The sequence below is a fragment of the Taudactylus pleione genome, unplaced genomic scaffold (genome assembly GCF_031769625.1).
Source record: "Taudactylus pleione unplaced genomic scaffold, aTauple2 ptg000185l, whole genome shotgun sequence".
In the NCBI taxonomy this organism is placed as follows: Eukaryota; Metazoa; Chordata; class Amphibia; order Anura; family Myobatrachidae; genus Taudactylus; species Taudactylus pleione.
In genome coordinates this window covers 2,654,518-2,681,453 of record NW_028284587.1, presented here as the reverse complement: position 1 = coordinate 2,681,453, position 26,936 = coordinate 2,654,518, and the positions used below count along the sequence as shown (strand labels likewise).

Sequence of the window (26,936 nt, the reverse complement as noted above, 5' to 3'; positions counted from 1 at the left end):
TCCGTCGTGCGCATGCACGAGAGACCCGACGAGCGACGGGCTCACCATCGCTCCGGGTCTCGCACCAAAGGGGGCGTGCTGTCGATGTTGATTGACAGCACGCCCCCTTTGGTGGGCATGCCTGCCAGACGGAGGCGTTCCCATGGGAACGCCTACTGTCTCAAGCCGGCCCCACTGACATCACTAGTGATGTCAGTGGGAGTGCTTTTGGCTCTGGTAGAGCCAAAATCACTCCAGGGCTTGCGGAAGAGAGACCCTACCGCAGGGTCTCCATCGCAAGCCCAATGGTCGCGATGGTCAAGACCATCGCGACCATCATCATGGACGCTCGCTATAGCTGTGGGTGGTAACCCACAGCTATGCGAGCGTCCATGAGGACGCTCCAAAAAAAGGTAGGAGGGCCCTGATTCAGAGCGAGCGCTCTGGTCAGCGCGTTCAGCTCTGAATCAGGCCCCATATCTGGTGTTTGGGTATTTGGGAACAGAACTGTCACAAAAAAGGACCCACTGCGTCGTGAGTCAGGACCCACTGCGTTCCTTGGCAAAGCACCTTTCCGGGTTCCCAGAACAATGGCACACTGACACCTAAGGATCCCCAATTTATAAATGATTGACAGCAGAAAATACAATCACCATTGTCTTATTTGATTGCGTATAGCATTATCATTATTATTATTATTATTATTATTATTATTATTATTATTATTATTATTATACCAAATGACTGTATGATATCTCTACAGCATGATGATCTAATATGGAAAGATATTTTGTAGCATTCATATGTTTAATGTTATATTTACATTGCTAGGTAGCTATTGTTACGTTATCTGCTATTTGAGTCCCGCTGTCTGTATCCGTAAACGAACGTTGATAGCGCGTACATCAATACTGCTGGCGAGATTGAAAAATTATACCTGATATGGATGGAGTCATGTGCCAACCTAAACCCAGGATTTGATGACATTTATTGCCAGGTTTAATACTGTGTGGTGTTAGTCTTACTAGGGGTAAATTTACTAAAGTGAGAGTTTTTAGATTTGAGTTTAAAAAGTGATGTTGCCCATAGCAACCAATCAGATTCTAGCTATTATCTTCCAGAAGGTGCTAGTTAAATGTTAAGTAGAATTTGATTAGTTGCTATGGGCAACATCACTTTTTAAACTCACTTCTAAATACTCTCACTTTAGTAAATTTACCCCCTAGAGTCATTTGTGCTTAGTGGTTTGTGAACAGAGAGCCTGATTCAGACTCGCTCGCGAGCGATGAGTGCTTGCAAGCGGGTCGATGTTGCCCAAGTGTGCATGCGCACGACGGAGGCGGCTCCGTCGTGCGCATGCGCGAGACCCGAATAACGACGGCCAAGCCGTCGTTATGGGTCTCGCACTGAAGGGGGCGTGCTGTCGTTGGTGATTGACAGCACGCCCCCTTTGGTGGGTGTGGCTGCCCAGACGGAGGCGTTCCCATGGGAATGCCTACCGTCTGGGGCCGGCCCCACTGACATCACTAGTGATGTCAGTGGGAGTGCTTTTGGCTCTGATAGAGCCAAAAGCACTCCAGGGCTTGCGGCAGCGAGACCCTACCGCAAGGGTCTCGTCGCAAGCCCAATGGTCGTAATGGTCTTGACCATCGCGACCATCATTTTGGCCGCTCGCTATAGCTGTGGGGTTTTTTTATATAGTAAATATGTGCACAATTATGCAACTGCAATCTCTATTTGTATGCTCTTAAATGCAGATTTGAAAGGTAATTGTAGACATTCAGTGCCATGGAATGTTTTTTTGTGGACGGCCTTTTACTCTGCATCTTCTCTACTTACTCTATGAAAGATGTATAAATACAATGTTGCATGTGGTTAACACTGCTCCTGCCGAGGGTCTATCCGAAGGGGGGAGGTTAGGTTTAGGCACCGGGGAGAGAGGGCTAGGGTAGGGGGGAGGGTTAGTGCTAGCATACTTATCTATGAGTGTCGGGATTCTGACTGTCGGGATGCCGCCATCGATATTCTGACCAGCGGCATCCCAACCGCCAGCAATCCATAACCAACCCCTTTATAGATATATTAACACCACTTGTGGTGTTCAGTCATTATTAACAACCACCTTCTAGCTGAGAGGTGGAGCTGTATTATCAGAGAGACAGTTCTGTACAGAAGACACTACAATTCCCATGTTTAGAAGATGCAACAACTACTCTCACCCATTTCTACATTCACTTCTCCTGAGATTGCTGTATCACACCAGAACCAAACTATAGAAATGGCCCTCGATGAAGTGGCTCCAACTACCCATCATGCTCCACGCAGACTTTGATGTCAACCATGGCATTCTAAACTAACAAGACACCTACAAAAACTCTCAAGTAAAGTAGAATGTCAGTGGAGAAAATCTCACACTCCAAGTGACTTCCTCAAAAATGATCTATCACTCTTATCGTAAGGTTCTGCCAAACAAACATCTCTCTCATCTCTGCTCAAGCTTCTAACCCCAAGTGACTTTTTAATACATTTAAATAATTTCTTACCCCTCCCACACCAAACCTGCCAGCTGCTATCAGGGCACAAGATCTTGCTTCCTATCTCAAAGGCAAGACTGATAAGATCCGAAATGAAATGGTATGCTCTTCCTCAGCTAGCTACCTGCTCAATTCGTTCCCTGAGCCCTCTGTCACCTTACACCTTGTGTAGAAGTATCTATTACACCTTGTGTAGAAGTATCTACACTCTTCTCATCCCCCTACTCTACTTTCTCTTAATCCTATACCCTCGGAAATCAGTAGGGCTCAGTCTCCTTTGCTCATCTCAACCCACAGTAAAATATGTAATCTCTCTCTCTACTGGTATCTTTCCATCAGTATTCAAGCATGCAGAGATTACTCCTATTCTAACCCCCCCCCCTTCCCCCCTAAATTCTGATCCTAACTCTCTCTCAAATTTCCGTCCCATCTCTCAGCTCTCATGCCCTCCAATCTACTTGGCAAACTTTCCTATACTCACCATAAACGCTTTTTTCAGTCGCACAACTTATTGGTCCCACATCAGTGAGGATGTCACTCCCAACACTCCATAGAGACAGCACTGACTAAGGTAGTGAATGATCTGATCACTGCCAAGTCTAAAGGCCATTACTCATTCTTATTCTGGATCTCTCTGGTGCATTTGACACTGCTATCCACTCTCTTCTCATACTAACAATACAATCCTTAGGTCTTCAGGACACAGCCCTATCCTGGTTCTCATCCTACTTATCTAATTGCTCTTTCAGTGATGGTTACTTTCCCTCTTCGCTAACTATCAGTTGGAGTACCTTAAGGATTAGTCCTAGATCCTCTGCAGGGGCAAACGCAGGATTTTTAAAGTGGGGTTTCTATATATATATATATATATATATATATATATATATATATATATATATAAAACACTGTGTGTATACATATACATATTTGAATGTGATTAGCTGTTTTTAATTATTATTTGTTTCTAATGCTTCTGTAAGGATATATCATGGGTGCTTTGAGTGTTTGCCTGTTTCAGCCCCATGATCTCCTGCAATTACACCATTCCCCATGTGCAGGTATAAACAGTTTCTCCCTACCTTGTCCGTCTGTGAAAAGAGCGGGGGAGCTGGGACACAGTCAGTGTGGTGAGGACTGGACGCAGAGGAGGCGCAGCCACAGGCAATCACAGCCGAGGAGCAGGAAGAGGAGGCTGATCCATGCAGCCCACTCTGAGCCCGGTGATTGGTAGGCTGGTGACCCCTGAGGAGGGGCCAGTATATGTGATGCAATTGCAATGCCGTACAGCTACAGGCCGGTCTCAGCCCCCGAATTGTATGATGCCTGGCCGGCCCTTTACTCTAGCTGTTGGTGCGTCATTTGCTTTGGGGCCGGCCGAGGTACACGGCTGTCAGCGCGGTTCCGGCTTGAATGAGCTTCTGCACATTTGCAGAAGCTCATATAGCATTCAGCCGCAGTTCTAGGACAGGCATGGGAGGGAGTGCGGCCACTGAAGGGAAGTACGCAGCGCAGCCTGTACGTGGATGGCCCATGGCTGATGCAGAGATGGAGACAGGACTGTCTCCGTCTCTGAGAAAAAAAAAATTAGGTTCATCAGGGGGGGTTTCTGGGTACTCAGAAACCCCCCCTGCGTGCGCTAGTGCTCTGCTTTTCTCAGTCTATACCACCTCTCTTGGCAAATGTATCAGCTGTTTTGGATTTTAGTATCATCTGTATGCGGCTGATAATCAAATCTACCTATCCTCCCTTGACTTGTCACCATCTGTATTGGTCCCAGTTACTGAATGTCATTCTGTTATTTCATCTTGGATGTCATCTCGCCACCTCAACTTAGTCTTTCCAAAACAGAATTAATAATATTTCCACCGGCCAATGATAGTTATCCTAATATCACGATCACGTTGATAACTCGATAATCAAACAATCAAGCCCACCCCCCAAACGCTCTGCCTTGGTGTCATCCTCGACTCTGAAGTGTTCGTTGTTCCCTATATTCAATCTGTTTCAAAATCATGTTACATACATCTAAAAAACATATCCAGAATATGATCATATCCTACACAAGACACTGCAAAAACTAATCCATGCACTCATTATTTCCTGCATTGACTATTGCAATAGTCTCCTTACTGGTCTTCCACAAAACAGCCTATCAACACTACATCCATTTTCAATGCAGCTGCGAGGCTGATTTTCCTCACTAAACATTCATCATCTGCTGCTCCGCTCTGCCAATCCCTCCATTTAATATAAAATACTTTTACTTACACACAAGGCTATTAACTGAACTACACCAACATACATCACTTCTCAAAATATCTTCAAAACCTGACCTCGCCTATCAGCACAAGATCTGTGTCTCTCATCCACACACATCACCTGCTCCCATTCATGGTCACAGGACTTTTTTTTTACCAACTGCACCCACTCTGCGGGATGTCCTCCCATGCACGATAAGACTTTCCTGTAGTCTCCAAACCTTCAAGCACTCCCTGAAAACTCATCGCTTCAGACAAGCTTATCAAATTCCAGAATCACCCACATAACCAGCATAAGAGAGTCTGCCCACTTACATTCCCTCTATACAGTCCACACATAACTTTACATGTTGTTTTCTCTTTCTTCACTTTTACATCCTCCTGACCCCAGGCCAACATTCCTGTGTGACTGGGTCATGCAGCCCTCCAGGATCCTCCACAATCTGGCTGGGCCATTATGCAATATGTAACACTTATCCTTGTGTATCAATGCTTATCTCCCTATAGAGTGTAAGCCTGCAAGCAGGGCGCTCTTACCTCTTGGTCTGTCTGTTATTACCTATTCAACAGAATATACTGCTGCTATATAAGTAACTGCTAATAATTAATAAAATTTCCCACAACTGAAAGAACCACTATAAAATATACTGTTGTAAGGCTTTACATTACTTACTAGTTCCTAGGCAATCATCACCATAAACGTCTACTTGGGAAACTGAATTATTTACATTAGGCACTTCTAATACGAATCTAGACCATTTGTAGCACCTCACCTTATAATAACCTAATCTCCTGCCATCCGCAGTAAGGGCCTGATTCAGACCCACTCGCGAGCGGCTGTCCGCTCGCAAGTGGGTCGATGGTCTGCACTGAGCATGCGCACGACGGAGGGAGCTCCGTCGTGCGCATGCGCCAGACACGACGAGCGAAGGACTTTCCTTAGCTCGTTGTGTCCGATCAAAGGGGGCGTGTTGTCAATGTTGATTGACAGCACGCCCCCTTTGGTGGGCGTGCCGGGGGCGTGCCTCCCTGACGGGGGCGTTCCCACGGGAACGCCTCCCGTCAGAAGCCGGCCCACTGACATCACTAGTGATGTCAGTGGGAGTGATTTTGGCTCTGATAGAGCCAAAATCACTCCGGAGCTTGCGGTTGAAAACCTCAACCGCAGGCTCCGGCTCGTAATTTCGATGGTCGCGATGGTCACGACCATCGCGGCCATCAAAATGCACGCTCGTATAGCCTGTGGGTGGTGACCCACAGCTATACGAGCGTCCAGGAGGACGCTCCATGAAAATGGAGCCCGGCCCTCATGCAGAGCGTGCGCTCTGCTCAGAGCGTACGGCTCTGAATGAGGGCCTAAGTCCGTAGAGAAACCTGACAGAGAAATTATTTAACTTTTGCATTGAAGTAACAGGAATAAGACCAGTAATAACCATTTTAGTGGTGGGCTGATGGATTATGAATTAGTTGATGACTGAAAAACATTTAGTTATCGACTGAATTAATTTTCTGCAAGAGAACTGAGGACCTCATTCAGAGTCGGTCGAAGCGGCCGCACGGTCGTACGCGAAAAGGGGACGTATATGCAAATGATTCCCTCGCAAGTTGCGTCACTAAGTTCGGATCGGTAGCTGGCCGACCAAGGGGAGGAAGCGGTCGGAAAACAAAAAAATAACCCCCTTCTCGTACGCATTGCACGTCATCTCCGGGCATATAAGGATTAATCGAGACCATCGGCAACCATCGAAACTGGTCGTAGAGCTTAAGGTTGACCATACCCTCTCTTAAGCTCTACGATCATGTCAGTGTAAAAACCTCCCAGGTCACATGTGCCATGACACTACTTTGTTAATTATGCACTCCCACAAAACGCTGTTCGCATAATGAGGCACACCTGCGTTCGGATCTCCACTCCCCCGTTTTCAAGCACCTTCCCCTGTTACCACCCACAAACGCCTCCATCTGTCACTCAAACTACCGACCTGGCTGTGTTCAAGGAGAGAGAAATTTCTGATCGTAGCGGCTAGTTTGCGCACGCGCATTGCGAACTTTACGCTTGCGCAGTATAGCGAACATCGGTGGTGTACGACCGTGCGGCCGCTTCGACCGACTCTGATTGAGGTCCAGATTCTTTAGTGGCGGGGTAATTATAGTCTGGTGCTGCTATCTAATATAGCTTGTTCTGGTCGTGCTCGTGGAAAGAATGTATAAACTGAGCTGTCCCAGGAGCCCACAGACAGAGTCATCACAAAAGGCCTTATGTCACTCTGACGCAGGTGACGGTGGAGAGGAGAGCATCAGATGCGGCAGTGTTATTGGATGTTGCCAGGACAATAATACTTACATAGTATCCGGCAAAGGTGTAACAGATACGATGAGATACATACAGTACATCTGCCATATGGTATAATGTAGGTTTATTTGGACTTATTAATTTATGTATGTACTGTGGTGATACAGTCAAAATACCGACGGCCGGGATGCAGTCTGACTAAATCCTGGCGACTAAATACCGGCGCGGGACTAAAGATAGGCATCAAAATCCTGCCGCCAGTCTATATACCGAAGCCAGAATCTAGACAGATGGCTTCCCGAACGAAGGGAAGTCGGGCAGTGCTAGAGCTTAGCCGCGGGGGAGGGGGGCGGGTGGGGTTAGGTTTAGAGACCCCGGGGGGACTTAAGGTTAGGCACCACCCCGGGAGGTTTAGGGTGCGGGGAGGGGGGGATTAGGTTTAGGTACCCCCGAGGGGAGGTTGGGGTTAGGCACCCCCGGGGGAGGTTAGGGTTAGGCACCCCCGGGGGGAGGTTAGGGTTAGGCACCCCTGGGGGAGGTTAGGGTTAGGCACCCCCGGGGGGAGGTTAGGGTTAGGCACCACTAAGGGAGGGTTAGGGTACTTACCAGCCCCAGTCTGGATCTTCAGCATTCAGGCTTGTGGCGTCAGGATTTAGTCAGACGGCTTCCCCGCCATCGACAATTCTTACCCAACCCGTACTGTGTATATAAGAAACATAGACTGAGTGCAAGCGCAAAAAAAATCTGAATCCAGCTATAGAGGTATATATATGAAATCAGATCCACCACAATTTACCCTATTAAATATAATCTCATTCCGTTACTATTCGCGATTTTAAGAGATGAAGCAGCCCCTATGCTGCTGGTTTCTGACTCGCCCGTGCCACTGAGAAGGGAATACTTTACAAAGAGGGATGGGAGGGTCTCCAGCCACTGGGGAGGGATCAGAAGGTTCTTCTCCGGCCGAGCTTTCCCATAGGGGAAAGTGGGCTAGTCCTATCTTCAGATGGGGTAAGCCTAACTCTACCCCTAAGGCTAATGTCAACATTTTTCCAGGTGTCGACATACATGATGCGGCCGAGCTTTCCCATAGGGGAAAGTGGGCTAGTCCTATCTTCAGATGGGGTAAGCCTAACTCTACCCCCAAAGGCTAATGTCAGCATTTTTCCAGGTGTCGACATACATGATATCTACACAATAACTGTCTACATTCTGGTGTCAACATTTTAAATGTCGACTGACTGATTTTGTCTCGTTTTCCCTTCTATGGACTAAAAACTGTGGGGCAGTTTTGGAGTTGGGAGCTAAGCAAAAAAAAAAAAAAAAAGTGTGAGCGAGTGACTTTGCACCTGGGTAAAACCATGTGGGACTGCAGATGGGGCAGATGCATAATGTGCAGAGATGTAGATGTGAGAGGAGCGTGTTCTAACTCAAATCTAAATTGCAGTGTAAATATAAAGCTGCCCAGCATCTGTGGGCTACACGCAAAATCATCCAGTATTTATCCTGCATGCAACAATAATAAATGTATTTGCCCCCCTTGTGTTGCAACATGGTTTGGTCCAGGTGCAAAGTTACTTGCTTTTTTTTTGCTTTTGCTCACAAACAGACCCTATAGGTTTAATAACCGCAAAATGTGACATGTTATCTGGTCAAGATGGGGTTAAAATGGAATAGTAGCATTGCCCAGCTATGATTAGTGGTGTTTGTGGCAGTGTACGGTATGTCAGGCTGTGGAATGAGCCAAACTTATAGGTGCAGGCTAAAGCCAGTGTATGTGGAATAACCTGAAAGGCCTCGTTTTGGCTATTTGCACTGAACAGAGGTGCAACATTTTGTTCCAAACCTACTGTGTAATAACCACAAAGCTCTCTCTATCTCTCTCTCTTGTGAAATAAAATGGTTACTCCAGGGGAGGGAGTATTACTAATAACGGAGAGGTGATTGGGGTTACACTGCTGCGACTGTTAGAAAATATGCTAATGCAGCTGCGGCCGGGACTTGTACTGAGACGCCCACCTGAGCCATCGCAGCTGTCCGCCTCTGCGTAACACATACGCAGCACCGGACACAGGTCACGCAAACATCGACTACACGAGTGAGGCTGCGGTCACTGAGAATGGCCGCTGTAACTGAGACGCCGGAGCCGTGTGCACTCCCCAAAATCGGTCACAACACACCCGTTTTTTTCTACCCACTCCCCGTTACCTCCCACAAAACGGCCCCTGCCTGTCATTCACTTGCTAATAAATCCTCTGCACTAGCGTATCCACAATTCAATCGCTACTCATCGCCACTGTGATACATGTACAGTCAACTGATAATCGCAGAACTGCGTGAACATCGGCAACTCTGAAACGGGCCCTCTGTCCTCAAACCGACAGGCTCAGTTATCTTATTATGTGTATAATGTTATGTGATCACTGGAGATTCATAGATGGGAGAGAAGCCCCATCACAGCTGAGAGCTTCCGGTTGCTACAACTATTTGGCATTTTAATACCACAGATATGATCATTTCAAACAGCAGTTTTGTTACGGCTTCCACAGATAGCGCTGGCGTGATGGACCCTGGGGTGTATGTATGGGGGTGGCAGGGAATTTAGACTAAGGGGTAAATTTACTAAAGTGAGAGTTTTTAGAAGTGAGTTTTAAAAGTGATGTTGCCCATAGCAACCAATCAGATTCTAGCTATTATCTTCTAGAAGGTGCTAGTTAAATGTTAAGTAGAGTCTGATTGGTTGCTATGGGCAACATCACTTTTAAAACTCTCACATTAGTAAATTTACCCCTAAGATTCTATAGCGCAGAGACTGATGTGAAAGATTAAACATTCCCTGTAATAAGAAGGCTACATGAAAAAATATAATAATTATTATTTCCCATACAAACACAAGTGTATTATTTCATAATATTGATAATCTAGTCTTATAGGTTGTAAGTTAATGTATTCTAATAGACTATCTGCTATTGTATTTGTAACATTTATATAGTTACTTTGTAATAGTTATTTCAGTGTCAACATCTGCAATATGTAAACATTGGTAGAAACTAGAAAGTGATCACAATTCTGTTTTATGTGGATAAAACCCAATATAGAAGTATATTGCAAAGCAATAACATATCACTATAATACCATACTTGCCAACTCTCCCTGATTGTCAGGTAGACTCCCTGAAACAGTAGCAATCTCCCTGTCTCCCTGAAGAGTCTAGTAATCTCCCTGATTGCACCTAATTAAGGCCCTGATTCAGACCCACTCGCGAGCGGCTGTCCGCTCGCAAGTGGGTCGATGTTCTGCACTGAGCATGCGCACGACGGAGGGAGCTCCGTCGTGCGCATGCGCCAGACGCGACGAGCGAAGGACTTTCCTTTGCTCGTTGTGTCTGATCAAAGGGGGCGTGCTGTCGATGTTGATTGACAGCACGCCCCCTTTGGTGGGCGTGCCGGGGGCGTGCCTCCCTGACGGGGGTGTTCCTAAGGGAACGCCTCCCGTCAGAAGCCGGCCCACTGACATCACTAGTGATGTCAGTGGGAGTGATTTTGGCTCTGATAGAGCCAAAATCACTCCGGGCCTTGCGGTTGAAAACCTCAACCGCAGGCTCCGGCTCGCAGTTTCGATGGTCGCGATGGTCAAGACCATCGCGGCCATCAAACTGCACGCTCGTATAGGCTGTGGGTGGTGACCCACAGCTATACGAGCGTCCAGGAGGACGCTCCATAGTTATGGAGGCCGGCCCTCATTCAGAGCGTGTGCGCTCTGCTCAGAGCGTACGGCTCTGAATGAGGGCCTTAGTCGTTATTTATATATATAAAAAAAAAAAAAACCCAGAGATATATACTTTGAAATGGGACCCTTAGTATCACTTCCCAGCATTGGGTATAAGGCACAGTGATCCCTATGGCTACATGCGATTTCTGTAATGTATCAGTGAGTTTTCATGAACAAATAGATCTTACTGCTTTGGGGCTCATTTACATATGGATGGAAGTTAATTCTATGACACGCCTCTCAGATGTAGCAGTACACGCCCATCACATGTAGGGCACGCCTCTCAGATGTAGCAGTACACGCCCACTTTACCTCCGCACTCATAGGTGTTGCTTTCACAATCTCCCTGAAAAGCTTTTTCAAAAGTAGTTAAGTATGCTATATACACATAGCAGCGATGGATATAGCAGAATAATGGCTGCCGTCCTCCACTCTGCGCCATTCTTTTTTGCTAGATGGCAGGAGCCACTACTACCGTGTTTCCCCGATAATAAGACACTGTCTTATTTTTTTTTTTTTATTAAAAAAACACCATAGGGCTTATTTTCGGGGTAGGTCTTATATTAATTAACATTGACAGCAGTGCCCCTTATGCAGGCCCCCCCTGCAGGCCCCCTTGTAGAAGTGACCCTTATGCAGGCCCCCCCTTGCAGGCCCCCCCTTGCAGTGCACTTACCTGACTCGCCGCCGTCCGGGATGTCGCTCTCACTTGCACACTGACTGGATCTAACATGATCCAGCAGGCACGGCCGCACAGGATCCTCAGCACGCGGGTGACGTCATGACGCCACCCACGCACTGCATGACTGGGAACGCTGGTCTCTGCAGCGATCCCAGCTCAAAATGAGATTCAGGTAGGTCTTATTTTCAGGGGTAGGGCTTAGTTTGGACCGGGTTACAAAATTAAGGGTAGGGCTTATTTTCGGGGTAGGTCTTATTATCGGGGAAACACGGTATAATATTTTTCACAATCATTTTGTGACTACCAGATATGGTAAACTCCCTATGTAAAAAGTAACATATGTAACAAGTGACCTGTAGCTCTCTCAGCCAGAACTCCTCAGCGGTTTGTCATTTTCCATTATTTTCTTATTTTATTTACATCTGTGCTACAGCTCCGGTTGAGGAAGTGGCACATGACAGCCAGAGTAATACAGGCGTGATCACAGGATCATTCGTACACACCAATATACAGCATACATATTATACAAATAGGGCCTGATTCAGTAGTGAACGCAATTGCGATTACGGATGCACATCGAGCGATTGTTGGCCATCACATAGCCGCACTGTGCATGCGCAGTGATCGCATTGCGCTTACGAACGCCACAGAGCAATCCATCGCAAAGTGAGTGACAGGCAGTCAGCGTTTGGGGGGTGGTGACGCAGGCTGGCCTGTCCGTTCGAATGACGTTTCATGGGCGCATAAATTAGCCATTGCGCTTGCATACACAGCATGAGAGCTCTCTGCATGCGAGGAGACTTGCAGTGTCTGTGGTTGGTCATACCTGATGTAAATGTTAAGTGACTGACTGATGTGCGGCGATGGTACCAATGTTTACGCAGAAGAGCGACATTGGGCGAATCTGAGAAAGCAGCAGTGGGCGTCTTTATGCCGGCTGAGCTTTGGCGGGCATTAGCACATTTTCGTCGCTGCTTTGCATGCAAAACCGCAATTGCGATAGCTGCTGAATGAGGCCCATAGAGGAGGTATCGCTGGTTAGGGCTGGAACCCTTTGTGAAAGATCACCTGATGGAGATAGACTTCACTTGCAAAAATTAACTTGTCTTTTGCACCACAGGAAGCTCTGTCGGTGGTGAGTGACGACCAGTCCCTATTTGAGTCGACTTATGGAGCAGCATCTCACCTGCCCAAAGTGGAAATGACAGCCTCTGGGAACCCGGACTATGGCCAGCCCCATAAAATCAACGCACTCCCCCCACAGCAGGAGTGGATCAACCAGCCAATGCGGGTCAACATCAAAAGGGAATACGAGCACATGAATGGGTCCAGGTAGGTCAGAAATAGGGTTTGCTATTACCATATGAGCCTTTTGCACAGAGATGGTGATTTGTATACAGTGTGGAATATATTACTGATCGAAAAACTAAAAAGTAGAACTGCGATATAGTCATCGGGTAATAAACACCTGCATATCATTTGTTTGAATAAAAGACTTCAAGGCTTCTCAAAAACTATTTATACAGATTTATTCACAACCTATGATATACTCGTACATAATTAAAAACACATAAAAACAAAAGCCACATATTCAATATGTTTAAAAATGGCACTAATAGCTAGTTCTTTTAATTCGCTTGCGACTTGCTTGTTTAAGTCTCCATAGACACCTTTGTAACCACATATAATATCCAAATGATTAAGGGGTCTAGTTACTAAGCAGTGTTAGGAGACAGAGTGAAAAGTGATATGTCTGTGATAAGGTACCAGCCAATCTGCTCCCAACTGCCATCTCACAGGCTGTGTTTGAAAAATGACAGTAAGGAGCTGATTGGCTGGCACCTTATCACTTTTCACTCTGTCTCCTAACACTGCTTAGTAAATAGACCCCTAAAGGAGATGTGGTCTCCTAGTGTAAGAAAAAAAGACTTTGGGGCATATTCAATATGGGAGCGAAAAGTCTGTGCTGGACTTTTCGCTCCACATCAGGGGTTTGAGTGGGGATAAAGTATCGGGCGTGTGCCCGCTTATCCCCGTATTCAATTTAAAAGTTGCGGAATCGGGACGATGCGAAAAACTGACTGGCGAAAAGTCCTATGAATTTTCGGGAATTGATCCTGGCACACCCCAAAATATGTCCTGACATGGGGAATCACTATAGGTGCCCCCGACTTGGCCTTCTGCATATTGTCAGGATTTTTAAATAGCTGCGGCAGGTGTTTTTTCCCCGACTTTGAAGAAGTTATGAAGAATAGCACTTAGGGTTTTTTGGGGCAAAAATTACCTATGCCCATCACATTTTGGGTACATGAAAATGGGTGCAAGCATATTTTTAAAGTCTCTAAAGTGCATTTTGAAAATTCTTCAAAAATGCACCTGCCGCTACCTCCGGCATTATTTTAAACACCTGCCGTATACTTGGGAACCCCCCCTGAATTAATTTCGTTATTTAAAAACTTGTTCCCCATATATTTTTTTTTTTAACTCCAAAATTAAAATCATTTTTTTCGGATGTCCCTAATTTTTTATTAAACTGTTTTTGAAACAGTTAATTTTTAGGGGCTATTCCCAGCGGTGCAGGCTATATTTTTTTTTAAGTCTGCACCCATCAACCCCAATACTGCACTTTTTTTCTCCATGTAAAACATGGTGAAAACTTATCCCCGTTTTTTTTCAAAGACTTCGCACCGGCGAAGTGTCTTTGAAACTGAATACGGGGATAATTAAAACAGGCGAAAATATCGTCTTCATGAATCCGACATTTCGCCTCAAATTGAATACGGCACTTTGGCTGTATTAGTTCTCAATCGTCCACAGATGGCAAAATGGAGATATAACCTTTGCATACGCTTATGCTGATAATAGCAACAATATTGGGATCTCACCATACAAATCCAGAGTATACTGATATAACCGCACTGCTGTCTGCTGGTAATTTGCGGTCCGTCTTAGGAGACCTCAGCGTGATTGAATTAGGCAGCCGCTCTCCCGCTAGGTGCTCCTTTAATGTGCGATTAGTCTCTGTAAATGGTGATAAAGATTTCTTTCAGCCAAAGCTAATGGTTGCATATGCTGGTCCAGGCATGTACTGTATATGATCGGTGTAAATGCAGTCACAAGCGAATCTGCCCCCTCTATGTTGACATGTTTCGCCCCTCCAGGGAGCTTTTTCAAGACTCAATTAATGATGTCCAATTATTTACATGCAGACAGTAGGGACGACTGCAGAGAAGTCATCCGCAATGGTAATCGCACCACCTGCATGCAGAGGTGGCTTTGTCGCCCCCATCCATTCGCTTGTCCAAATAGCCGCCATCATTACCAGTGGGCACTTGCACCAGTCATGTACCCGACGCTAGATATGAATCTGAAATCAGAGCCTTGAGTACCCACAACTCAGCAAACTCCGCAGTTCAGACTCTAGGCCACGGGCGATGCCCCATTGCGCTCATTCAGCCGCACGTGGAGTTATGACTGAGATACATCCGACTTAGACTCGCCTGTAGATGTGCACGCTCAGCCATGAAGCATGTGCAGTGGGGAAAACTGCAGGATGTCTCCAGACGACGGCCTGGTCTGCAACTCTGCAACGGCCTCAATGTGCTCAGGAGCCAAATGCTACTAATACATGATCATACCACAGAATCTATGGAAGCTGGAGGGAAGCCTAAGAGGGTCAAACCTTGCCCATGGGCCACATACTCCGAGTATTTCTCCACCTACCTAATTAGGTACAAGGACCTGTGGGCCTGATTCAGACCCGCTCGCAAGCGCTCCGTCGCTCTGGATCTCGCACCAAAAGGGGGCGGCTGTCCATTTTGATCGACAGCTTGCACCGTTTTGGAGGCGTGGCGTGGGGGTGGCTTCACAAACGGAGGCGTTCCCATGCAAACACCTGCCGTTTGTGGGCGGTGTTGTCAGTGGGAGAGCTTCTGGCTCTATTAGAGCCAGAAGCTCTTTGGGGCTTGCGGCCACGAGACCCTACCACAAGGGTCTCGTCACAAGCCCAATGGTCGCGATGGTCAAGACCATTGCGACCATCATCCTGGCCGCTCGCAATAGCCGCTCCAAAAGAAAAACGCCCTGATTCAGAGCGAGCGCTCTTTCATCCACCTTGCCATATATTTACCATATACACCATAAGGAGCAAGCACCCGTCTCACAGCAGGTGGGGAACATCACTTTGGTTATGGGATCATTCAAAATAGGACAAAGAAGTTCGAGCCCGATTTTTCTTATAGCAATGTCCAAATAGCAGTCGGTGGGATGTGCTGTATACCCTATGTGTGACTGAATGTTTACATATACAGTAAGTATATTATAGGAATATTTTCATGGTTATAATGGTGGGAAATTGTAACAAGAACAACTGGAAGCTAAATATATAAATATGCTCATGCCTGATTCATTGGAGGTAGAAGTATTTCTAGTAGTATTCTAAAGACCTGGGATGCAGGCGGACAGCCAGGCTTATCAGTTCACAATTGATTCTTCTATACACATGGTGCAAGTTTCCCAGCGACATCAATACACTACATTGCTCTTTGTTGCAGTTAGAGCTACTCATCGGATAAAATGTATGAGATAAACCGCTATACATCAAACAGAAAAACTATAATAAAATAATCTATTATAATAAAGTATGCCGGTGCAGCCCACCTGAAACTCCCGTCCTGCCCGTGGTGCCCCAAAGTGATCGGAGAGCAGACAACACACCAACGGTTCACTCACCAAAAATTACAATTGTGAACAAATAATATAGCTGCATCAATATAATGAAATATATACATCAATGTGACAGATTATTAAGTAGAAACATGATAGTTGCTATTTTCTCCTTGGCTTGTGTCGTCAGACTGCTACGAATGATAGATAATTCTTCAGCTATTTCAGTGTGTTATGCCATTACTATGGCAACCACAGGCACATGGTAAGTGATGTAGTCAGCAGAGAGAATTTGAAACACTCCTCTGAGTTCCATTTTCGCTGTCCCCCACCGTCCTTATCCGTCATCACATGATATGCTAATACACTAAGAGCCTGTGATGTGTAGACTGTTTGGCAGCCAGACAAAATGTTTGCTGCTGTGCACTGTGACATCCGCCCCCTCTGCTCTTTCGCTCTCCCTTCTGCTATAACATGACAGTACCTCTAGAGCGATACTGATTTGTACCAGGATAGCTAAGAAATAGGAAAATCAGATGCATAATTAAACAGTATTTTATTTCTTGTTTAAGAAGAAAATTTCCATCTTTTTAAAATATAGTAAATGGGCTAATTATCCCATCACCAAAAAATAGAGATGTGGGGTTGGGGATAACAGCAGATAGAACAAATTATATCTACGGAATACTATTATTTAAAGTTTTTCTTTTATCACGCGCAGGAGAACAGTGAAGGCTTCAGAGTAAGGAGTACCCATCACCTCTCTGGGTAGTTGTTACTGTGATGAAAAGCGTTGACAATTTATGATAATGTTAGGTTGCGGTTAGGCTGCCGCTAGGGTTAGGGCTTAAATGCACGAAAAAATCTATGTCGACATGCTAACATTCTGGCAATGTCAACATTTCACATGTCAACATTTTGTACCACACTCCTACAGGGTGCCCTGTTAAGCTGTTTGTGTGCATAAGGGGTCTGTTTACTAAGCAGTGTTAGGAGACAGAGTGAAAAGGTGCCAGCCAATCAGCTCCCAACTGTCATTATTCAAACACAGCCTGTGAGATGACAGTTGGGAGCTGATTGGCTGGCACCTTATCACTCTGTCTCCTAACACTGCTTAGTAAATAGACCCCGAAGTCTCTTATTAAAGCAGGCAATATGCAAATTAGAAACACAAACAAATTACATGGGATGGGAAATAGACTTACAATTGGGGGCGATTCAATTTAGCGATGTTGAATAGCACCGGCTATTAAACTCACCGATTTAAGTGCTTTTAGTTGGCCATAACAGCGTGCTGTTAAGTCAGACTAGAAGCACCTAAGTCGGAGAATGCCTGGTGTTTAGCTGCGAGAATCGGCGTTTTCCGACTTAAGTGCCGGCCGGGATGCTGTTCGTGCCGCGCTAAGCTGTAAAACATCTTGGCCGCCACTTTAGTCAGATCCCAGCTCTCTCTCAGGAAGGTGCGAGCTGAAATCATCCTTAGTCGGCCGAATTGAATACCTCCGGGACCTCCTTCCCGGCGCTATTGGAATCGCCCTGATGATTCATGAGAAATTTATGTGTGGTGGGAATAAATTCCAACCATCAGAGATCATTCACATTCTGCTTGTTGCGAGCTGTATTTATATAGGTCATAAAAGTGAAAATGATAAAATGTAGATAATATGCACCATGGCTATAGGGTATACAGAATTGTTTTTCCTCTGCACAATGTTTTCTGCTTACTGAAATGTACATAGAAATAGCTCCCAAAATGGTAAAGAGCTATATCAGGACCTAAGTAAGGCATGAACCAGATACGGCCAGGTCACACCTATTTATGCCCAACCCTCAGCCGGTCCTGCCCAACCCCCTTACACCATTATCACATCTCTAAACCCCTTTCTGGATCTGCCAATCAGAACAGTGCTGCATATTGACGGATGAATGGAATGTATGCACATCAATGCTTTATTGACCTTCCCATATTATACATTTTGAAGAAACCATTACTTGGTAGTAGTTCTAGTCAATAAAATTTGCTCTACAATATATATATATATATATATATATATATATATATATGTTTTTTTTGTTGTTGTTTTTTTCCTAAAAATAAATAGCATTTCCCTTTAAGGGGTGTATAAATCTTGATCCATAAATACGTAGGCAGCGTACTAAAAATACACAAAAGGAAAAGTGTCTAAGTACAAGCCGTCATTCGTAATGTGCGCGCCAAGAGATATTAACCTTAAACACTTCCATGTACAATTTTATTTGTAATTGTGCCTCCTCTACACCCAGAGAATGGCTCTTCCATAACCCTCAGGGGATTGAGAAGAGATCTTTGGTCGACTGCCTGGAAAAACAGTAGTCCAAAAGATGAAAACTTAAATTCAAACACATGTTAGTCAACATCTCCTACCCAGTGTGCAGGCCTGCAGACTAGGGCCGACAGTCGGAAAAAATTATGGATGAACTGTTAACCCCCAGGAGATAGACGAGAAACACATTATAGAGAGAAATCCCCGTCTCTCTGCAGAACAGCTCAGCCCTGTTACTAGTGACGAGAACAAGTCTCAGCTACACTAATCTGTCAGTGGCCAGGACCCGGTGATTAGACAGGACTCGCAATGTATCTCTGCGCTGCTCATACATATAAACAACGTGTTACAGCGGATAAGCCGCATACAGCTGCCGGGGGTTTCCATATTGTGCTAAACAGCAGTACAACAGGCCTTTAGTTAAATCTCTCCAGACATCACAGTTAGCTAGAGTTACTGAAAGTGAACTAAAACCTTTTTTGCACTGCCGCCTTATACCCGGGTTATTGCTGCGATAACCCGGGTGGAAAGGGTCCCAAAAATATAACCCAGATCCAGTAACCCGGGTATTCGACCCGGGAAGTGAGCAAGGTTGGACACGGGTAGGACCCGGATTAAGGGGCAGTGTAGAGGTCATGTGACCCGGGTACCGATTACAGCATGGGGATTGGGGTCTCTGACAACTGTCACCACAGAGGGAGAGATTACAGCCTCTCTGTGGTCTGGACCGTTCAGGTTTTTACTCCATCCCTGCTTCATAGAGAGGCCAGCAGAAGAGAGAGACTGCACATATGTGCAGTGTAAATAGCGCCAACTCGAGAATAACCCAGACCGGAGCCATAGTGGGAACAGGGTCTGACCCGGATTGGAACAGTGTTTCGAATCCGGGATTTTGGTGGAAAAGGGGTATTCGATGCAAATTAAAGAAAAAACAAAACACACCCATTTTAATGCCCACATTAGGGGGATCTATATATAAATATAAATAGTAAAGATGTGTACAAGTATTACAAGCTATGTAACAATGTTTCCTACAGTACACGTTACTGCTAACATTACAGTGTAGCTCTGTATATCTACTAATCTAAGTCAATATAGGGCTTGGAACGGCATCTTGTTGAAACATGGCAACGTTCAATGTGCATGTAATAAATTATTTTTCCAAGTAGCTTTCTAATAGATATTTGCTGTAAAGAGTTATTAAAACGTGAGCTGACATACAGTATTAGGTATAAGTGAGGAAGGGAAAAGCACAAGGGAAGAGGGTCCTGCTTGTGAGAGCTTGCAATCTTTAGGGGTGGGGCAGACCATGTACATAGAGTAATAAGGGGTCAATCCTATTAGGTGAGAATTGCGAGATGCGAGTTACGATTTTCACTTCGAATTCGCGTAGCGAATTAATTTCGCAATCCAATTAGCAACTCGCACTGAACCAGTTAGACTGAATTTGCAACTTTCCACTTGCACCTCCCTGAGGGTGAGAGACGGAAAGGAAAATCTTCATTTTAAGGTTAAAATGTCGGACCCTGTGTTGAACCCCTTGGACACCCCCTCCCCCCCACCCCCCTAATGACTTGTTAGGCATTTGGACATTTGAAATTAGCTTAAATTACATGTAATTTTTGGGGGGTAAAAAAAAATGTTTTTACTCAAATTACCTCAAAATCAACTTTTTCATTAGTTTAGGCACCCCAAAATTAATTACAATAATTTTTTAGTTGAAAGATAATTTTTATAATTTTTTTTCAATTTTGAACGTGCCCTCAATGTACCCCAAAATCACCCTTTTTCCAACTTTTTTTTGCATTTTTTATTTAATTCGTTTGAGATTAAATGAAGTTTGTTTTTTTTATCATTTTCTTGCATTTTTTTAAAAAAATGCACAAAATAGCCATTTGACACCATTTCCAAACCTACAGTAACTTCCTAATGGCCACAAACAGCCTTCTATACAGTCCTGCTAACAAAATTATCCATTTTGTGGGGTCCAGGATGGTCTCCCCACATTTTCATGCATTTCTCGCAAATCTCATTTTGCAGTCAATTCGCACCCCTCCACTGCGAGTAGTACGAATAGGCAATTGTTATTGGATTGGAGAATTCTCGGGAGCGCGCTTCATGGCGAGGTGTGAGAGTTTAAAGAAGCAAACTCGCTACTTGCAATTCGCACCTAATTGGATCGAGCCCTAAGCTTCAGGGAAAATTTGAGACTCACTAATGGACACAATTCTAACACATAGGGGCCCATTTATCATTGTATATTTGGGGTGTTTTCGGGGATTAACCACAAATATTAAGTTTCCCCCGAATGTATGAAGGAGGGACCGCAGCGGGTATCTCCGATACCTGCCGTGATCCCTCCATTCCAGCTGCCAAATTTACCAACATCCGGAATGCAGTGCATTCCGTTTATTGGCCCCCGCAGCCAACACTATCTGAAGATGGCGTTAGCCTATGGGACACACAGCGCATAATTAGATGGCAGAGGGTTCCTCGGGACCCCTCCCCGGCAATGGCGGCCGTGCACGTGCAGCTCACCGGGCCCATCGCAGGGACGGGCTCCTTTCGGAGCCCGTGTACCTGCATGTGCCGGATGATACATCCCGGCGCTATGATCTCATATCGCAATACGATCCAGGGCGATAATGTCATACCCAGATCGAATTGCAATAGCGATCATTAACAAATGGGGGCCTTAGCGAGACAAAAGTCTGTGTAAAACTGGATTGTTTTCAACGCCAATGAGTACGAAACCTAAACCCCTATAACAATCAGACATTGGCTTCTATTGTGTAATTGCACTAGAAAGATAAAAGCCAGTTGCTCGCTGGAAGCACCTCAGTGTTCTCTTGCTTTTCCTCACAGTGTCTTTTCTCCATCACATAGGGAATCTCCGGTCGACTGCAGTGTCAACAAATGTAGCAAACTCATTGGATCGGAGAACAACGGGATGACGTACAACAGCTACATGGACGAAAAGAACACTCCACCACCAAATATGACCACAAATGAGAGGAGAGTCATTGTGCCAGCAGGTACCATTAATCCTCCAGTAACTCATGTTACTCAGTGCTGTGGCCAGGGTTGCATAAAATTAAAAAAATTAAAAACAGATTTATTTGATTTAAATCTGATTTTTTGGGAATTAAATAGGTTTTTTAATTAATACTTTTTTTAAGTAAACATTTTACATTTTTAAACGTTTATTTAAAAAAAAATGTATTAAACAATCCTATTTAAATCAAATAAATCTGTTTTTTGTTTTTTTTTTAAATCGAAATTTTAAAATATACTGCGCCTGCCTCCCCTCTCCTACAGGCCCTACACTGACTCACCTTGCTCTCAGAACTCCGCTCAAACTTCACTCACTTACAAAGCCCTCACCTAATCCTCTCCTATTTACATCGCTGGCCTCATCTCCTTTCACACCCACTCCTCTCCACAAACGATTGCCACCTCTCCTCCCAATGGATTACTTCTTCCTACTCCTAAGATCTTACCTGTGCTGCTCCCTACCACTGGAACTCTCTCCCTATCAGACCCTCCACCTCTCTACAAAACGTCACACATTTACTCAAGACTCATGACTTTCAACTTAACCCACTTGCTCCATGATCCTCGTTCACTGTCTCTCCCCTCTGTGTCACCCCGGTCTGCCTGCCGGGAAGGGCAGGCAGACATATGTATGTAAGCTCTCAGGAGCAGGGCCCTCTTCCCTCTTGCAATGTTTATACACCGTGTTCTGCAATGTTTTGTACTGTGAGTCTCTTTTTGTCTTGTTTTATTTGGACTTTATGTACTTTCTAAGGCGGTGTGGCTTTTGGCGCCAGATAAAGCATAATAATAATAATTATAATATTATTAACAACCACATTAGAATAAAGAAGCTCAATGTTTCATGCTCATTGTTTATACATTAAAGTCTTGTTACAAACTGAGGCCCTGATTCAGAGCCGAACGCTCTGACCAGAGCGCTCGCTCTGAATCAGGGCCCACGTCCATTAATATGGAGCGTCCTCCTGGACGCTCGTATAGCTGTGGGTCACCACCCACAGCATATACGAGCGTGCAGGATGATGGTCGCGATGGTCTTGACCATCGCAACCATCGAAACTGCGAGCAAAAGCCTGCGGTTGAGTTTTTCAACCGCAAGGCCAGGAGTGATTTTGGCTCTATCAGAGCCAAAATCACTCCCACTGACATCACTAGTGATGTCAGTGGGGCCGGTTTCAGATGGTAGGCGTTCCTTTGGGAACGCCTCCGTCTGGCAGGCACGCCCCCGGCACGCCCACCAAAGGGGGCGTGCTGTGAGTCACCATCGACAGCACGCCCCCTTTGATGAGACACTCCAAGCGAAGGAAATGTCCTTCGCTCGTCGGGTCTCGCGCATGCGCACGACGGAGCTCCCTCCGTCGTGCGCATGTGCAGTGGGGAACATCGACCCACTTGTGAGCGTACTGCCGCTCGCGAGTGGGTCTGAATGACCCCCTGAAAACACAAATCTCACGGTCATCTTCATATATATCTATTATTTCCATAGCATGTCAATGAAAAAGATCCCGAGCAATGCACCCGGTATTCATTTCTTCCCCACTCTCCCTGCAGATCCCACCTTGTGGAGCCAGGACCATGTGCGGCAATGGCTGGAATGGGCTATAAAGGAGTATGGACTGATAGAAATTGATTCGTCCCTTTTCCAGAACCTGGATGGAAAAGATCTTTGTAAAATGACAAAGGAGGATTTCCTACGTAGCACGTCCCTCTACAACACGGAGGTCCTACTTTCTCATCTCAGCTACCTCAGGGAAAGTAAGTGTCATCTCGGTTACATTCTTATATATTAACCATGGAATCGTTTTGAAATACCGCCGGTTCGATTCCCGGCAGCGGCAGCCCGACAGATGAACAGATCCCGGCAGCGGCAGCCCGACAGCGCTGGAAATCCCGATCGTACTCAGGTAAGTAATAACTAACCTAAAAAAAACCCTCTAACCCTAACCCTCCTTAGGGGTGCCAAACCCTAACCTCCCCCCCAAGTGCCTAACCCTAATCCCCCCTGTAAGTGCCTAACCCTAACTCCCCCTTCCTCGCTGCCTAAACCTAAGTCCCCCAGGGGGGTGCCTAAACCTAAGTCCCCCCCGGGTGCTCTAAACCTAACCCTCGCGGCTGTCGGCTCGCGGTGCCCGGCATCCCTTCAATCGGGATGTCGGGCGCCTGTCTCCCGGCATCGGGAAAATGACAGGCGTCTAGATATAGACGCCGGTCATTTAACCCACGTCGGGATAAAGCAGTGGGGAAGCCAGCTGTCGGGATCACGTCAGTCGGTTTCCCGATTGCATCCCATTAACCACACGGCTTCTCATGGCTCGGCAGGCGTTCCCACCAATGCTGCGTCACTTAACGACAAAGGTCCAAAAATCTTATTCACACCAACCATGAGTGCTACATAGGACACAGAGAGGCTGTATTTTGGCTGTTAGCACATGAGGCTGCATCGGACCCAGCAGATATTTGAGTATTAATTTTTTTTTCTTACAAAAGCAACATATTCCACAGTCTTGAATGAATAAATGAAGTAAAATCCACGATAGATATATAAATACACCCATCAACCTTAATAATATTAATGTTTTAGTTTGCATAAGGGTAGCCAACCCCAGGGGTTTACATCATGTCCCGATTCTATGGAGGCCAACACTTACATTGTCCTCCAATGACGAGCTTCAATCTGCAGTCACCCAATTTACATAGCTTAGTAAATACTGTAATAACCTGAAGAGATGCTTTCATTAGCTTTGCTTTTTGTTTTCGTACATTTTCCAGTCTTGGTGAGCATGATGTTTATAAAATGGTCTTTCACATGAAGTGCATTCTATATATTCTTTCAGATAAAGTGCATTCTATATTATATATATATTGTTATGTGTATAAGTGACACTGCCACCATGGGCATTTATTATGTATACTGTGTAAGTGGCACCGCTAACGTGGGCATTTACTATGAGTATAAGCGGCACGGCTACTGTGGCCATTATTATAGTATACTAATTTTTTAACACATTTCTATCAATTTTCCGGGTTGCATCTGTACGGAAATAATATATTTTGTTATTTTTATCATACTCCATTCATACACAAGTAGCAGAATGTACGATAAACAAGCTTCTTTTCCATTTCAGGGGGTGTGCTCTGACTTTTGACAAGTACTATATATATATATATATATATATATATATATATATATATAGTGATATAGTCTGGGTAGGGGATCCCTCTCCTGGGGTAGATGGACACCTCCTTACAACAGTAGCCAGGAAACAGCACACCAGTCCAGAGTTTTCGTGCAAGCTGGTCAGAACCAGTTTTATTGTGCAAAATAAAAAACCAAATAAACAAGACATAAAAATAAATCCTAGCCCGTCTGGGCACTAACTAGACAGGTTATTCCTTCTCTACAAGTGGCAGGTCCTACTGCCTTACCACAAACACAGCACTTTCAAATATCACAGTGTCTCTGAACAAACCTCAGTGTCTGTTCTCCCAGGGTATGTGAGACACTCAACCAAAACCTTAACACAGCTTATCTGAGCCACTTGCAGGTGCAACTACTAATCAGTCTGCTCTCAAACTGAAAGGCCCAACACCAGAAATGGCCTGTGGATGGAGCCCTCCCATCTCTTCTCACATCCACACCCTTAGGACCCATTATCCGGCTTTTACCAAAACTTTTGGTCTGTTTCCAAATACCCCAGACTTTTCCTGGGGTATTTAAAACACATATGATAGGAATCTGGGACACACATATATGCCATCCCAGACTTCTCCAGTGCTTCTATCACAAAATATATTAAATATATATATATATATATATATATATATATATATACACACATACATATACATACACACACATACGGAAGAGCTCAGTCATTGTAATGAACTAAAATGTGCTGGGACCAAATCCACACTGTGTTACAATGATTACATGTTCATTTGAAGCAGGCGTGTTGGCAGTGCATGAAGCCGCTATTTATACAGTATTACAGCAGCTGGAAAGCCTGGTGATCTGACTATTTCTGTGCATGATGAGAAACCCAGCCGAAATGTCACTTTGTAAGTCAATTGCTCTAATGCTGTGTACACGGGGTACGATGGCAACGATCAGACGATCGTTGTCTGATCGTCCTGAATGTTCATCCAACACATGCAGTAACCCCTTAACGACTATAACGACCTGCAAACTACGTTCGCGGGTCCCTATAGTAAGCAGGCTAACCTGGTCGATATCGACCAGGTCTGCCTGCTTGCACAGACGACGGTAGTTGGTCGATAACGACCATAAGTGGCCGCGCATCGACCATCGTATGGTCGTTTGCAGGGGCCAGAAACTGTCAGATTTTAACGATAGGATAGTTACCGTTAAAATCTGACAGCTTATCGCACCGTGTGTGCGCAGCACTAGTTTAAGCAAATCACATATACGCAATGGTCCATATTTGCCCAATACTAGCGGGGTAATTTACACTCTTAAACAATCAGGCCAAACGCAAAACAACCAGCCTGCGAATCCAAAATCCAATGCGTTTGCCATTGTCATTAGCTACATAAGTGTATTATCCTACAATGCCTGTCCCAATGCCATTATTGTACTGTGAAGCCCCAATATCATGTTTATTGCATTTACTGTCAGCTACTGTATAGAGAGTTAAAATTTTTGCAAACAATACAAAAAAAATTAAAATATCCCCCCCAAAAATGTGGCAAACGTTCCTTAAGCCAAAGCAATGGTTTATGCTGTAAATAGGAGTCAGACACATGAAATGATAGGCGGAAGACCGACACCCGGCTTACCGATCGAAGATAAGCTGGGCGACGGGCGCGGACAGCCGCGGGGGGGGGGGGGGGGGACAGGTTAGGTTTAGAGTTCCCGGGGGGGACATAGTGTTAGGCTAGGGAAGGGGGGGAGGGTTAGGGTTAGGCACCCCACCGGGGGACTTAGGTTTAGACGGCGGGGAAGGGGGGGTTCGGTTTAGGCACTTAGAGAGGGGATTAGGGTTAGGCACTTGGGGGGGAGTTTAGGGTTAGGCACCCCCCATGCGGCCAGCGGTATCATACTGAATACCATCGGAGGGACTATGAGGTTGAAAGTGGACTCCTCTTCCATGCTTGAAGTTTGTGCATTTAGGATGAAAATTTACCACCATGGATTATTTAAATCGGCTACATGAAAAATATACTCAGACAGACAGCAACGCAACAATAAGTACAATATACAAGAAAAAGACACAATGCGAGTGTTAGTTGTAATGAAGCAAAGTTGTAATGATTCACCCCTATCTAATATATTGAGGGTTAAAAAAATATATAAATGTTGGCATACATTTCAATGCAAAGTAATCTGTGTTTACATATTCTGGAGATATAAAGGAAATTATATTACGGTATACAAAT

General features: G+C 45.2%; 2 protein-coding genes across 4 annotated transcripts in view; one reads left to right on the top strand and one right to left on the bottom strand.

The window, feature by feature from the left end:
• ETS1 (ETS proto-oncogene 1, transcription factor) overlaps positions 1–26,936 on the bottom strand; it is a 474,993-nt gene that overhangs the window by 391,529 nt on the left and 56,528 nt on the right. The gene's annotated exons all lie outside the window — the stretch shown is intronic.
• Positions 1–26,936, top strand: part of FLI1 (Fli-1 proto-oncogene, ETS transcription factor) — a 106,959-nt gene that overhangs the window by 35,106 nt on the left and 44,917 nt on the right. For both annotated transcript variants that reach the window (XM_088476268.1, XM_088476269.1), the window contains exons 2-4: positions 12,638–12,849; positions 21,372–21,520; positions 23,091–23,294. In XM_088476268.1, coding sequence (XP_088332394.1) covers positions 12,638–12,849; positions 21,372–21,520; positions 23,091–23,294 — 565 coding nt within the window. The remainder of the gene's footprint in view (positions 1–12,637; positions 12,850–21,371; positions 21,521–23,090; positions 23,295–26,936) is intronic.